At 42.7% G+C, this 16,703-nt stretch overlaps 1 protein-coding gene across 1 annotated transcript in view; it reads right to left on the minus strand.

The window, feature by feature from the left end:
* Positions 1 to 464: 464 nt before the first annotated feature.
* UNC5C (unc-5 netrin receptor C) overlaps positions 465 to 16,703 on the minus strand; it is a 394,830-nt gene continuing 378,591 nt past the window's right edge. The window contains exons 13-16 of the mRNA XM_066631993.1: positions 15,831 to 15,980; positions 15,246 to 15,410; positions 1,374 to 1,552; positions 465 to 630 (exon numbers count right to left, since the gene is read on the minus strand). Of these exons, the coding sequence (XP_066488090.1) occupies positions 465 to 630; positions 1,374 to 1,552; positions 15,246 to 15,410; positions 15,831 to 15,980 (660 nt within the window). The remainder of the gene's footprint in view (positions 631 to 1,373; positions 1,553 to 15,245; positions 15,411 to 15,830; positions 15,981 to 16,703) is intronic.

Raw genomic sequence — 16,703 nt, forward strand, 5'->3', positions numbered from 1 at the left:
ATAGCCACAACCCTGCTTTGTCTAGGTCTAGAATGGCTTTTAACAAAAGAAGAGAAACAAAAATATAAAAAGAGAGCCATGGACAGAACTTTCCTTCTTGCTGTCCAGGATTTGATGTAAACAACGTTCATAGAAACTGGGATTGTTAAGAAAGTTTATCCATATATCTGGATAGCAATAAAAAGCGTTTCCTAGGAAACTGTAAAATCCTGTACCAAGCAGTGTACAGCCAAGCTGAGAGGAATGTTAGATTGAATTATATTATCACGGTAACAACTTTGCATGATTTTCTTTCAAATCCTGTGATAATGTACAAGGAGAATGCATGTGAAAAGTCAGGATTTTGTGTCTCTTTTTCCCTCTGGAATGCCTCTTGTTACAAAATGCATTGGTCTGGGGTAATCGGTTTGAGTTAATCACAGCTGACATGGTTAACATTCCTTCCTTGCCATTCTAAGGTTGCCTCAGTACTTCTCTTCTGCTGCCAAAGAAACGACTGTCTCGTGTCTTCCCATCTCTTCCAGGACTGTGGCTAACTTGCTCAGGTTCCCATCGGGGAAATTCTGGGCTTCCCAAAGGTCTAGGATCACACCGGTGGGGCTTGATTTTGTAGCAAAGTAATTAAGGTACCTGCAACACAGCAGTGACAATGGTTAAGCATTCACATCAGTAATTCCCATAGTCTGCCCCATTAAAGAAAATGGTCTACAACATTGTTGGTGTCAATGGGAGTAAGGAGCTGGACGGTACACAGTTGAGTGGTAAGATGTTGCCTCCTGGGAATATTGGACACTGAGGATGTGGTCACTTGTTTCTTTCTCTATTTAGCAGTGGTGAAAGAATACTACTACATTCCACCCTACCTTGCAGTTGAAAACTAAAAATCACATGCACCCTTTTCCATCCTGTTACTTGAAACAACTACCACTCCCTTGCTCAAATTCATAATCACTGATTCTGTAGAAATGTGCTCTACTAGTACATATAGGAAAGAAGAGGAAAAAGAAAGAATAGGAAAAAGCTCAAGTTCAATAAAGTTCAATAAAGTGATCAAAGTATGATAAAAGCTACTAATCCACATTAAGTGATACTTTGTTGCATGTTTTAAGGGACAAGAAATAACACAGCCAAAGGCAACTGTATTACACAGCCAAAGACAACAAGGGTGCTTTAATCCCTCTAATTCCAAGGAAGCTTAATACCTTGGAAACTGTTATAACTGGTAATAACCTTGTGTGCAAGGTGTTTTTCAGCTGGGAGAAGTACCAGAAGGCTTGTGCTGTGCACTGACGGCACATATGATCCATTTGCCCACACTGTTTGCCACAGTTTGTCCACACTGTGTAGCTTGTTTAGGCAATAGGCTTACCCACCTGTCCAATTTTAGTTTGTGGGCAAGCATCCTCCAGTCATGGCCTCTTGTCTGAGGAGCATCTAGGCTGCTGCACAACTTCTGACGGATTGGAAGGGGGATGCTGAATGCACAGGGTCCTACTATGGTGGTGATGGTATTTGCTGGATCCATGAGTGGGTATTCAATGCCAGTAGGTTCCTGCAGTTTCAAGAAGAACATAAGAACATAAGAACAGCCCCACTGGAAAAACAGAGCTGATGGCATTAGTGAGGAAAAAAAATCCAGCAGGAATCAATCATAGCCTCTTTGGCTATGATTTGGCTAGCAAACCCTGAATGAAAGAACATAAATGAATGAAGAACATACATGAAAACACAAAATGCCTTTCACAGAGTCAGATAATGTATCACAGTTTCATTTACAGCATCAGGCCATGGCTCCCCAAGGCCAAATATCTTTCCCAGCCTTGCTAACTGAAGATGCTAGAGATGATCATGACAATTTCAGACCTTTTAAGTTGCATTTCCTGCCAAAATAGCACTCAAAGCCATAAAATAATGGAAAACAATAATTTAAAAACTGATTAAATTTCAAAACAAACTATAAAAGTCAAACAGACCAGAACAACAAAGCAACAACAATCAACACAAGATGGAATACCACAAAGTGGGAAATGTCTTTAAGATAGGAAAAGTTTTGACCACCTACCACAAGTGCCACTGGAACTTCTGAGTAGACATGCATAAGATTGCATTATTATTGTGGTTGCAATAGCTACATAGCACAGTGCACAGTGCACAGCACAGTAGCCTAGGTCTACTTCTACCACACAGAAAATATCTCTCTGACAACAGCAGGCCAAGCCACTAGATCTGTTCTTGCATTTTATTTCTGATCACAATTCAAAAAGCAAGAGCTGCAACAACCAACACTGAAGGTGGAAACAGCCAAGCCAGAGTCCATCATGGAAAAAAAAAAAGATCTACTACTTTTTTCATGACTATTGGTCACAAATGAGGAAAGAGTTTTGTTTTTAAACAGCCTCTCTAAAATATGCCCTGGCCTAAATAATTTTAAATTCCCAGATGCATCTGGCTTTCCTTTAAAATCAGCAGTCCCAAAAGATATTGTAGTCATGACGCCCTTTTTTCATGGCCTCTTCCTGGCTCTCCCAGGTGCCACCGTCTTGGATCGCACAAGAACCTGCACAATCCAAGATGGTGGTGCCCAAGATTGCTGGGACGAAGAGGCTGCTAGGAATATCCCACTGCCACACAGTTTGGGAAACCACTGCCTTGTCAAACTGCAGGTTTGTAAGTTTTGAAGAAGGCTGTTAAGTAAGCCATCTTCCAGAAAGAGGAAATGGCATGGGCATTTTAAATCCACTGGGAAATGATACTGTCAAACTGAAGAAGCACATAAGAAATGGATCCACATCACTGGGCAGCCTGATAACACTGATTATCTTTAGTCTTTATACTGCCCAAATCTGAGTCAATACTTATACTAAGTCTTTATACTCAGCACACCTCATCTGTACCATTCCAAATCAATTTACAAAACATAATTGAACCATTTGCAGATGGGGAAATTGAGGTCAAAACACTGGGCCAAGATAACAAAACAGCTCAGTTGCAGAACTAACACTCTGACCTCTGCCTTGTTTTTGTGACATCAGCACCTTTATTTGCCTGCATTCACAGTTGAATTAAATGATATGAAAAGCACCCAAATTAAGACTAACTCCTCAGAGCAAAAGGTTGACTGTATGACCGTCAGAGATGAAAGTATATTGTTTAACTCTAATTTTAAATCCATGGTGACATTTAAAGTAAATAAGTACAATAAAAATGTATTGTTCCAGGATCTTGCATCTGCAGTAGAAGAAATTTGGACATCATATCAGCAAAAAGCAAAGCAAATGATGTCTGTGAACTACTAACGCATTAAAAAGCTCTGCTTGAAATGTCAGTCTCTTTAGTTTTCAACTAGCTGCCTTGCTGATTTTCATGGTATACCAGAACTTCACAATGCATTAAAAAAACTCTCAATATCCAGGCCAAGCTCCCAATACATAAACAGATTCCACCACACCAGCAAAATACAGTCAGGTTTCTGTAAACACCACTGTAGTTAGTGGTGAGAACATTGTCAAAAGTTGCATTTCAATGGCTGCTCATGCAAACTGCCAAATACTAGAGCATTTAAGGATAGGTACTTACTTTCTTCAGAGGTGCTTACATCTGAAGAACTACTGCAGAGTTGTCAGTCACCTTTTTGTATGTCTGTATACTATATCTACTAGTACATTTGCAACTCAATCCTAGCCCATGCTGCATCCTGCAGAGGCTACCCTTCCTTGCACTTGTACCTTCCTTGTACTTGCACAGGCTATTGCACAAATTTTCCCTTACCCTTCAACTCCCTTCAAGCCTGCATGGGTCTACTTGGACCTGCCCCAGTGATTTTGCTGGCCTAATTCTGAATAGACCCAGGAAGGTGGATAAGACACAGGAGACACCACTGCCATGAGTCTTGATGTGCCCTCCTCCCCTCTACATTCCTCTTTTCATCCTGTTCTGCCCACCTCCCACCTGCCCTTACTGGTGCTAGGGCAGGCCGCTGGAACCCTGTAGGGTTCCTACAGCTGCTTACTTTTTTTGGTGGCAGCTGGCCACACTTAATAGTATTTTTAATAGTCACTTTTTGCAACAGCCATAACTGGAACACAATTCAGCTGGTACAATGACTCATAGCCCAATCCTGTGGTCCACACTGCACCTCTGCAGCACGAACCACAGTTGCAACCATGCCATAAGCTCCCGTGCCATAACCGTGTGGGGCTCCCGCCGGGGCTGGCTCAGGAACAGCAAACGGGGGCGGGGACAAGGGCGTTACAGGGAGGGGGAGGCCAGCGTGACGCAGGGAGGGGGAGTGCCGGAGGCGTACTGGGGGCAGGCAGCAGGGCGTGCAGGGGGCAGGCCTTACACGAGCACCTTTACTTTCGTGGCAACCTTTTGGGCGTCGCTAAAGAGAGTAGCCCCAATGCAGGGATTGTCCCCTACGAACGTCCCCTACTCTCGAGATGCCTCCCGTGGTAGTGCGAGAGGCGCTGGATTCGGTGCTCACCTTGGATCCTGCAGAGCTCGGATCTGCCTCTCTCCCGCTCCCGCCCCGCCTTCCCCACGCCCCCGGCTGCGCCTCCCCCCTCCCTGGAACACCTCCCCCACGCCCCCATCTCCCATTCCAGTGGTCCAGCAGTCATGGAGACCACCGAGCTGTGGAACGCAGGCGCCCGCTGCGCACTGGATCAGCACCAGCACGTTTGCGACTGTGGTCCGCGCCACGGAGGCACAGCACAGACCACAGGATCGGGCTCTTAATCACAGATAAAACTGTGATTTTAAAGGGGTACATTTTTCCCTTCTCCACATTCCTTCTCATTTGCAGGGGCCATTCATGTTGAGTCAAGTCTGTGTATAAAAAAATCCATGTATTTTTTACAAGGCTGGACCTGTATAGTTTTAAATTTAATATTGATTACCGCCACCCCTGTCGTCAAGCAAGGCTTGACGCTATACGAAGCCTCCAAAGATGAGGGAAGTCGCATCTCTTGCCTGATGCCGGCATTCTGAGCCTCTGCAATGCTCTTGAATAGATTTCAGGAGGGTTGGGGTGGTGTGCATGGAGTATTGCATATGTGGCTTGTCGCTGGTCTGTGCATCGAAAAGCGGTGTTAATTAACATGTTAAATGAAACATGTTAATTTAAAAATGTTTAAATTAACCACATGAAAGAAATATATGTGTTTTTAGTTTTTATTTTGCCATGTTCTACATTTTTCTTGGATGTTTGGGGTGCCTTGTCCTCTTTGCAGTTATGACATCTGGTCACCTGGGAAGTGGCAGTGGGGAGGTGCTCACAGACAGGAGACCTTCTATGAATGACACCCTGCTCATGAATGACCTGCTCCTAGAATGACACCCTCCCTTTTAGCAAAGTTTTGCTGGTGCAGGCTGGAGCAACTGGCAGGGGAGAGAACTATGTAAAAACCCTTGAGGTTTTTTTGATTATTCCAAGGAAACAAGCAAGATGTCCAAGGCAAGGCGGGCAAAGCAGAAAGCTCAGCCCCCCCCCCCCCGCCCAAAATGGACCAATTTCACATGTGTGTATCGCTGGTATCACACCACCCTCATTGATGAATGGGATCAGAGGTGTTAGTTTTGCCTTCTCTCTGTTATTAGATCTCATTACAGAAAAGAAGATAGTTTGTTACTGTGCACTCTGGAGCTTCACTGAAGATAATACCCTGCTCTTAAGATAGAGATTACTTCAGTGCAGCACTTATTGTAGCTCAATACAATATTGTATTGTTTATGATATCTCTTTTACCATCTGTCTTTAATGTTATGGTGCCCTAGTTGAACTTCATACTTAATAACCAAGCAGATGTTATTTGCAATGATGCACAGTGCTGAATTAAGTAACTTTCAGCTGTCATCTCCTGGCCCTTCAAAAGTGACTCAGAAAAAAAAAAAACTTTCTGTAATTCAAACACTCCGCATTGGCTGTTCTCAGCCCATGTGAAATCAAATAAAGTTTATTCTACTGCACATTGATACGTAGATGGCTAGACCTGATCTGTGAGTAAAGTTTTTGCCTTAAAAATGAACACTCATTGGCAGAACAATTTTATAATGAATGCATCTGTGTGGAAATCAGTTATTGTCAAGGGGGAGGACAATGGAGAAACAGCCTCAGGCCTTATGCATGGAGACAACCACATCGACATTGGGGCCAGTAGGAGTGGGGCCCTCAGATGAATATTTAGCTCACAGGCCAATCAGCCCGCAGGCCAATCAATCAGGCCAAGGTCCTTGTTATTTCTTTTTGTAGCTTACATTTTACCATCAAGGCCTATTTAGAATTTAATTAACAGTGCCTGCATTAATGAATAACTTGCTTCTTTGTCCTCAGAAGCAGCAATCAAGACTAGAAAAACAGAAGCCAAACAATGCAACCCTGATTTCTCTCTGTGTGCATGTGTGGGGATGGGGGAATCTGTCTGTTATGAACTGGGAGGCTGAACAAAGAATGTTGTATGACTCACAATCCTGGAGTGGTGCTGGGCCAGTGCAAGTCCCCTGCACCAGCCTAAGAATGTCGCGAACATGCCATAAAGCATATTTGCAACTACTCTCACGCTGGCTAGGCCGGCGTGAGGACATGTGCCGGCCTCCAAGCACATGTCCCTGCTTGGAGGGGGTTACATTTGCACCAGTTTGGGCATGCTGGAACGGGGTGAGAGAGGGTAGCGGAACAGCAGAACAGAGGTGGGGAAGGGGCAGTTTTGGCCGGGGAGTGTGGACCAGGATGCCTCCAGGAGTTTGCAGGATTGGCTGCAACAGTGTAGGGCGAATCCTAAATACCTGATCCTGCAACCTTATACAGGCTGCTCGGATGTAGGTCAGCAAATTTGGTGGTGCAGATCCATGGGGTGGCTGGAGCACGGAGGAAGGGGAGGAATATCTCTTTATCCTGAGTATCTCCAGTAGGCATCTAACTTGTGCTGGAAACATTCAGCCTGCCTGTTCCAGTGCAAGTTAGGATTGGTTTGCCCAAGTCTGTTGCATTTTGCAAAAGATGTGTACATTATCACATCTTTTCATGACTTCTGTGTATCGTGTTCTGTAAGGCTCGACATAAATACTAGTGGCCAATCTACAAACTGTGTTCTATACTTGCCATCATTCCTTCCTGGGATTATGTCACTGGGGGCGAGTGGAATGCATGTTTGAATACTCTTCCAATTAATAATTTCTTGCAAATCCATCAGCAAGTATAACAGATTATATCGAGGTTAGGCTAGAACCCTTTGCCCTAATTACTTTTGATCAAGAACTTCTGGTAAGTACCTTCTGGTAAGTAACTCTTGGACTGTTCTAAGCTAGACATAACTTTTCAGTGATGGTGGCCATACCACCCGCCCCTAAGAATTCTGACAAGCTCATTCAACTTCCTGTATGGAGCATGGGGATGGGACAAGATGGGACATTCAAGGTCCCATCAAATGCCAACATTTCCATGAATCTATGTTCTTTTCAAGTGATTATTGGAAACTTTTACTTTTCACCAAGACTTTTGTAGCCATGGATTTTGTTAATTTTATTTACCTTTAAATTTATTTAAGTATTGTGTTATTTTATAATGGTCTAATCAGTGGCGTCACTAGGAAGGCCTGCGCGTCACCCCATGCAGTGGGCGGGGCAACGCCCCAGGTGGTGGGTGTGGTGATGTACCATTGCCCTGCCCCCTTTGGTTTTTTGGCTATACCTTTTCTTAGAACACAGAACGCCATTTAGCAATGTGGTTTGTTTCATTGCATTCTGCATGAAATTACGCATTGATTGATATATAACATGATGGTATTATTCCTCCAAATTCTGATTTTAGTGATTTTGAAAACTTTTACAACCCCTGTGTCAACTTACTAACAACTTATTGCAGCAGTTCTCAAACTTTTAGCTCTGGGACCCATTTTTTAGAATGACAATCTGTCCAGGACCCATTGGAAGTGATGTCATGGGTTAAATTAAAGCAAATTAAAATAAATAATTATAAATAATTAAATTAAAATAAAAGAGATAAGGGGGAGCCAGTTCTGTTCCACCTGTTCCACTTACTCTGAAGTAAGTTCTATTGTGGTCAATGGGGCTTACTCTCAGGAAAGTGTGGGTAGAATTGCAGCCTGTGAGCTGCCAAGAGCATGTCTACTCTAAAGTAAGTCCCATTGTGGTCAATGGGGCTTACTCTCAGGAAAGTGTGGGTAGGATTGCAGCCTGTGAGCCCAATCCTATGCATGTCTACTCTGAAGTAAGTCCCACAGTGGTCCATGGGGCTTACTCTGTAGTCTGCCTGCAACAACAACTCCCCAAAAAGAATCAGTGAGATTTCTAGTCCTCCCCAGTGCCCAGTTTAAAGTTCTTCTATTTCAGGCATATCAAGATAAAGACCCTCTTGGCTTCACAAGTGCAAAATAGACAACTTTCCCCTTACCAGCTGAAGCCTCTTTTTTGTTCTTTTTTTGGGGGAAGGGGCGGCTGCCTTCTGGAGCATCTCCAGCTCCATTGGATCGAGACCATTCTGGTATTCTCACATTCCCCTTTGCCTGGCCTGACCAGCAACAAAGGCACGTCTGCCTACTCACATGACGTGAGGCTGCTTGCTTTCCATAGACTGCAGCTGGGAGGGAGGGAGGGACCTCCTGCTCCCTTTTGTGTTTTTGAGGGCTGCATTCTGACGTCCTTGGAGTCCTCTCAGCTGCCCTTTCCGATGGACTATGGCTTTGTTTCCGGCTCAGGCTCAGACTCGCAGCTGGGAGGGATGGGGCCTTCTCGGGTGTTTTTGGGAGGCTGCATTCATTGAACTGGGACCATTCTGGTGTCGTTGGACCTTTACGATGGACTACGGCAGGCATGTCCAACAGGTAGATCATGATCTACCTGTAGATCGTGGAGGGGTCAGAGGTAGCCCCACTTGGCTCCATCTCTCCAGCAGCTCGCCCCATTGCTAGGAGAGATGACTTGTGCCAGCAGGCCATCCGCTGAGGGCTTGCCGCCGCTGCTGATCCTTTGCCTGTCTTTTTTCCCTGCCTGCGGGAATCTTGCCTGCGCTTTTGGGGGCGCTTGTTGTTTTCATGCCAATAGTTTGCCACCCACGCCACAGGCCCGGCGTCATACCTGCCTCTCATAATCACCCATTCCTGCCCCTGCCCCGTAGAAGTGTGTTATAAACCAGGTAATATCCATTCGCCCGGGCTTTAACTGAATACACTTACTGTATTAGTTGTGTTGTGTGCTGGTCATTGGTCGCTTTATAGTTCGCTTTCATTAAACGTTTTCAGGCAGACACAAAAAAGTGTCAAGAATTTGGTGATTTTGGCGGGCTTTTCTAATTTTGTTCCAACTTGCCTTCTAATTGGTTCAAACCACTGTGACTTTTGCTTGCCTGTGCAATTTTATTTTGCCTAGCCTTTGCGTTGATTCTACACTGCCATTTTATTTCGCCTTGCCTTTGCGTTGATTCTACACTGTGTGCAGAATTTATTAAATCGCATGTGGTGGTATTTGAACTTGTTTGGCGGTATTTGATTTTATCTGGTTTGCTGGACAGGTGTTTGAGTTTTTTTGATGATTGTTTAGTGCTATTTGATTATTGGTGCCAGTATGATGAAGTCTTATTTTTACTTTTTACTGCATGTGTGGTTTTGGCATCTCCAGTCCTTGTATTGCACATCATCCAGAGGTCTTCAGTTCCTGTTGATCTTTAATACTTTGGGACAGTGACAGTTTTGGATCAGATTCAGCCAGTGTTTATGGCTTAGCAAATTTGGCCTTTTTACATCCAGTATAATGAAGATGAGTGTTCCAAAGAAGAGCAAAACCTGCCACTTTTATGATGAATGGGAAAGGGACTACTTCTCCATCATGGTGAAAGACAAGTGTTGTTGTCTAATTTGTACTGCCCCAGTATCCTTGCCCAAAAAGGGTAATATGGAACATCATTATAAGGCTCTGCATAGCAATAAGTTTGATGCTGATTTTCCACCCAAAAGTGAAATTCGTAAACTGAAGCTCAAAGAACTTAAATCGAAATAGGCTACTCAGCAACAGTTGATGGCGAAGCCAAGGTCACATTTGGTCAACGCAATGACATCCTTCAAGGTCAGCAACCTGATTTGCAAAGAAATGCAAACCTTTCACTGAAGGGGAATTTGTAAAAGATTGTTTTCTTGAAGCAGCTGACAATCTTTTTGAAGGATTTAAAAATAAGAAAGAGATCATAGCTGCTATTCAAGATGTACAATTGTCAAGAAACACCATCTTGTGGCGAATAGAAAAGATGTGTGGAGACACAACTGAAGTTGGAGGATGTTTCAAATTGTGTTGCTTTCTCACTCCAACTGTCTTACAGACATAAGACATTATGTCTTACAGACATAAGAGACATAGCCCAGTTACTAGTCTTTATCCGGATGGTTTTTGAAGACTTCAGTGTTAAAGAAGAACTACTTGGAATGATTTCTTTAAAAGGGAGAACTACCAGTCAGGAAATATTCAGTTCTTTCCATTCTTTTGTGACAAAGTGTAATCTTCCATTGCATAGACTTGTTTCCATCACTACTGATGGAGTAAGAGCAATGACAGGTGAGGTTAATGGTTTCATAGCCCTCTGTAGACAGCTTGACAACTTCCCAGATTTCCTTTCTTACCACTGCATCATTCACCAGCAAGTTTTGGCAAGCAAGAGACTCATTACAAAGACATCACTTTCAAAATTGTAAATTCAGTTTGTGGAAGATCACTTCAAAGATGGCTTTTCAACCTTACTCTTGATGAAGGGGCAGCGGAAATCATTTTGCACACAGATGTAAGGTGGCTAAGTAGGCACAAATTTCTGCAAAGTTTCGTGATTTGCTGAATGAAATAAGAAGTTTTTTGAAGGAGTGGTTATGTGATCTGGCATTTCTCACTGACTTTACAGGTGAACTGAGTGATATGAACCTTGAACTACAAGTGCATTGGTGAGATGATGACTACAGTTTCGTCCTACAAGAGCAAATTTGAGCTAATGACGACTGACCATGAAAACAACACTTTTGATCATTTTGATCATTTCATGCAGGACCATCTGGGACATTCAAATTTTGTTTTTCAGAACGAGAAGTATGTGACAGAATTCTGTCAGAATTCTATTATCCAGGAATTCGAAAATAGATTCTGTGCCTTCCAAAAAATTGGAACTTGTCATACGCATTCAAAGTAGATGTGGACACTAAAGAAACTGCAGCTGCTATCAGTAAAAATGATACAAGCCATCTCTTGAAAATGAAATATTAACCCTTAAAAATGACATTTTTCTCAAGACCCATGCTGAGCAAGAATTGTTTTGGAAGCTAGTGCCTAGAGACAAATTTCCCAACTTGAGAAGATGCAGTGAAGCTGTACACTCCTGTTTCGGTTCAACTTATTTGTGTGAATCTGCGTTTTCCCATCTGAAAATGACAAAGAATACACAACGTTCCAACATGACAGATGAACATCTCCAGGATTCCCTGAGACTGGCCCTCATACAATATTCACCCAACTTCAAAAAGCTGGTGGATGTGTCTAGCCTAGACGCCTTTAAAAGGGGATTGGACAAGTTTCTGGAGGAAAAATCCATTACGGGGATTGTGTATGCGCAACCTCCTGATTTTAGAAATGGGTTATGTCAGAATGCCAGATGCAAGGGAGGGCACCAGGATGAGGTCTCTTGTTATCTGGTGTGCTCCCTGGGGCATTTGGTGGGCCGCTGTGAGATACAGGAAGCTGGACTAGATGGGCCTATCCAGTGGGGCTGTTCTTATGTTCTTATGCAGGCTCAGACATCTGACTAATGAGCAAGAGCCAATATTAAAGATTGTGCAAGATCAGCCTGGATCAATACTCGACCTAAATTTAACACAAATTACTCAATAAAAGCTAAAGAAAGTTATTAATAAAACTTTAAGAAAAAAAATATACTTTCCATTTCCCCTCACAGTTCTTACTGGATCTTCATCTCTCTGTTTTGTTTTTGCTTAATTTGCTTAACTGCTGATCACGTCCAAGTAAATGACATTAAAAAGTTCATTAAAAATGGGGGGGGGGAATCCTCCATTTTATTGGGTTAAAATTTAATTTGAAACAAATTTGAAACTTAATTTTCATGATCACTGGCACTTTTGGCCGGAAAAAGTAGATCACGACCTGTTCGAAGTTCAACATGGCCAACATTGGCCTACTTACGCGTAAACGTATGGCTCACTTTCCATAGGCTCCATTCATTTTTTCCTTCTGGTTTTTTGGCTATAACTTTTGAACGAAAGGAGCTATTTCAATTCTGTTTTTTGCACTGCACTCCGCTGGCCATTTCACATCCAACGGTATATGGCATGATGTAGTAGCTCCTAAAGCCTCAAAGTTAGCCCCGGCACGTCACCTGGCGCGTCACCCAGTGCGACCTGCACCCCCCACACTCCCCTAGCGGGTCTAATTACCTTATGTTTTAATATTGCATTTTCCTGTTTCCTAAAGGATTTTGGATTCCTAAAGGATTTTGGAGCCAAATTGGGATTTAAAAAAATTAGAACTAAACAAATGAAGCCCTCCAAACAATAATGAAGTGATCTCTATTTGACACCAAGTAGCAGTTATCTCAACTGAATAGAACCATTCTCAACTCAAATAGAACCATTTGATATTGGTTCAAATGGGCAGGAGGTCTGGTCTAGAGGGTAGAGCCTCCATTTGCCTGAAGATTAACATCCACAAGGTCGCCAGTTCGAGGCCACTGGCACCGTGCGACCTTGAAGCAGCTGGCAAGCTGCAGCTGAGCTGTTCCATCTGCTCGGAGCGTGGGAGGATGGAGGCCAGAATGTTAAACCAGATCGGAGTGTATCATCTTGAATGTGGTGGTTCTTGAAAGAGAGAACCTTCTTTCAATTTGTAAAAATCCCTGCGTGGATTTAATAAGCCTGCCTGTGTAAACCGCCTTGAATAAAGTCTTGAATAAAGACCAAGAAAGGCAGTATATAAATACTGTATATTATATTATTATATTTGTTTCAAAATACATGGTTATCTAATTCACACAATACATTTTTAAGTGTACATTACATAAAATGTATTGTCCTTTTTCTCTTACCAGTCCCTCCCTCTCAGCCAGCTATTTTGCACTCTTATTTATTTATCTAAGATGTCAGCTGCCAGCAGGGAAACCTCATTAGCATGTCTCCTATCCACCCTATTTTGGAGGCTCATACTGAAACAAGAAACATGAAATAAATCATCCCTTATCCCAGTGCATCAGTCAGAAAGTCTTTATACTGAAGCAGCCCGCCATGAGGAATCACTTCTCCCCAAAGGGGGATTTTCTCTCCTTTTCATTTGTTTCTGTTTCAGATTCATCTTCCTTTAATCTGTTGGCACTTGTGCACACCAAACTGGAGGCATTTATCAGAGGGACAGCTGGCCCCTTCCCCCATCCCCAAAAATCTGTTCCCAGAGTTGTTGCTGGAGTTCTGCAGTTATTGAACTTCACAGACCTGCTGGGCTTGGAGAGTAAAATCACCATCCAAAGCCAGCAGGGGTGGATCTGTGTGGCTCAGAGATATGGCTTTCGGAACGAAAGCTGCTGGCTGGTTGCTATGGTACCATGAGGCCAGGATCGTTCCTTATTAATGTTTGACTGAAATTGAAAAGAATGGTGGAACTCCGAGCAGGAATGGTGTTTGGTGTGCCAGCAAGCTGTGGGAAAGAGTCGAGGAGGCCAAGTCAGCAGCCTGACAGATGAGAAGTGCTGTCCTTAATTATATAAGGAGAAAAGGACGACAAAATGCTGCACCTTGGTTATGCCATTTCCACATTGCAAGGGAGAAGCAGCAGCACTTCAAACACTGAAAACAAAATTGTGGTCTCAGTGATGTTCCCATGAAGTTGATGGGTCAGTTCCATTTCTCTGAAGTCAAGTGAGACCAATACTTTCCTCAAACCAATTCTGATCCTCCAGAGCAGTGCCTGTTAGTCAGCTCAAATTTGTACTGAAAAAACAGTAGCGTTCACTGCAAACTGAAGCAAAATTCTCATTGACTGCAATAGAACTGGATTATACCCAATGTTTTTTTTTTGTTGCTTTCTAGAATGTGATTTCCTGATCTTGCTCCAGTTTTGAAAGATCAAATTGTGGCAATCTACTTATAATCCTAAACATTTTCTTTAGAAATATGCTATACTCATTTAAGTAGAACCTTCTTTCATAAGTGATAATGGGCATTAGGCATAAAATGGGACATGGTTTTACCTATTCTTTTCCTGAACAACAAGCAGTTTCCTGATTAAACTGTAACACTGCCTCCAAGTGAAGCATTATGTTGTCTGTGAACTGCTTGTTGGAAATTGCAAGTAACTCAGAATGTCCACAGATATGCTGGCCACCTCAGCATAGATTGTAAACTACAATTTCCCCATTATTTTTTGATTCTTCAGATATTATGCAAGTACAAGTGGTTGCTTTTGTCTTCCCACAGAAATAATCAGAATTATTAATCAGGTTAAAAATCAGGTTTGCCCATATTGCCCATAGCATTTTGCAATACATATCCTGGGGGTAAGTGCTATTAAAATGAGTGGGGTTTATTTCTGAATAGACATGCCTAGGACTGTGCTGTAAAACGTTTAACAGTCTTCTGTCATTTATCTTCTCAATAAATTTGACGGAAAGAAAAGGCAAAAGCTATATAGTGAACTTTTATTGCAGGACAGGGACTTGAGCCTGGGTCTCCCAAAGTTCATTTCCCTTCTCTCAGAGGAGAGAGAAGTGTGGAAGAGGTGAATGGATTTTATGATGGATTGCATCCAAATAAGCTCTTCTTGGAATCAAGGAATCTTCCTGAGACTTCCTTCTCAGTGCAGCTCTCTAAACCCTTGCCCAAAGCTGCTCTGGGACCTTAAATAACAGGTTGGGAGGGAAGGACTGCAGGAAGGAGTCCCTGGAAACTGAATGCTGGCATCTGCCATTTGCAGGTCTCCTCACAGAAGGTGCCTCCACCTGGATTCCAGGGATTTCATCTTTCCCCTTCATACCCCATGGCACATTCCATGCCAAGCCAGAATCAAGCCAGAATCAGGAGCGGCCTTTTGGGGGAGGGGGGGCTGCAGTGGGGAGGAGAGAGCAGGGAAGGTTTCTTGCACCATTGCAAGTGCTCAGTCTTGAAAGTAAGGCTCTGTGATCCTTTCAAGTAATATGGGGAGGGAGAGGCCCCCACTGATCTCCCTTCCTCAGTCATGTATAAAGATCTGAGCCTCCTCACCTCTGAGACGGAACAGTTAAGTTGAAATATCTGCCCCTCTCCTTCAACCTGTCGTATACAGAGTTTGCAGACTAGTTCCAGAGTGCTCAGGCTGAACCTCTCCAGGGTGAAGGTACAGTGCAGATTTCTTTGACACCCACTCCAGATATGGTAAAAGGGAATTTCCTGTGGAGGAAGTGACAGGGAATGAAAATGGGCATGCAGATTCCAACAAAAATAAAACAAAAGTGTGATTGTTGGAATTTTACTAAGAACTAAGAACTAACTGGTTCATGGGTGCCAGGTTCAAGACCACCAAAATTCTTTGCAAAATCCACAATTAACTTACAGAATTCTTGACAAAAGGCATTTTGTCTTAACTGCTCAAGTATGTTTACAAAAAATATTCTCCCACATGCTTGGCACTAGCCAAATTAAACAAGTCAGTGTGCAAACACAAATACTATTTTTTTTTTTTTTTACATACAATGGATTTGCTTTCAGAAAAAAAATTCTTATGCTTATTCCAAAGGGATGCACTTTTAGTTTTAAAATGTGACTGCTCAGATACATATCTCCATATTTTCAACACTTGCTAGCCTTTACCTGGTATTTAGCCAGCAGTTTGCTTTTCCAGAGAGAGTGGGTGATATCATGAATGGACAAGCGGAGGTTGTGGGTGCTTCCTTTGAAATGCAAATCCTTTGGTTCTTCCAGTAGCTGTCCACCCATTTGTCTCTCCAACTGTAGGACTTCCTGAGGGTCAGAAGAAAAACCAAAATGCAATAAGCACAGGAGGGTCAGGATTGTTTTACAAACATGTTATCCAAGCAACATTCCAATGAAGGCCAAAATATTTGGATTTATGCCAATATTCAAAGACCAACTCAACAACACTTCATCATCATGATGTCTCCTGTTCTCCTTCCATGAAACTCAACATGGCATATGTAGGATAAAGATAAGATATACCTATTTTGTTCCTGGGACAACCTTATGAGAGTGCCCTTATTAGGAGTGCCCTTATTTCAGTGCAGGCACTGAGAGATCTGCATGGGAATTTGAAAACAGCTGTCAATTGTCCAAGTCCCAACATTCTATCCGATACAATGTAGTGCCCCTCAATATTAAACCAGTAGTTCACTCTTAATTGGAGTAGTTCACTCTTAATTTATGACTGCCATAAAATACATCTTTCAAGACTAGCTCTATAGGAACAGTGAAAGAAAGAAAGAAAGAAAGAAAGAAAGACCATCTGTTGTGCAACCTTTTTCCAACAGAAGGGCACAAGGAGAATCTGTTACAAAACTATAGGGGATGTACACAATCATGTTTCCATCAGAACAAGCAATATTACATGATAGGCTGGTTTGCTCAGTCATATAATTTGCTTAATTGCTTGAGAAAGTCAAGGTCAGATCCCAAGTATAGGGGTAACACTCATACATTGACAATGTGTCATTTTGTATATAGTTCAGC

The sequence above is a fragment of the Tiliqua scincoides genome, chromosome 6 (assembly GCF_035046505.1).
Source record: "Tiliqua scincoides isolate rTilSci1 chromosome 6, rTilSci1.hap2, whole genome shotgun sequence".
In the NCBI taxonomy this organism is placed as follows: domain Eukaryota; kingdom Metazoa; phylum Chordata; class Lepidosauria; order Squamata; family Scincidae; genus Tiliqua; species Tiliqua scincoides.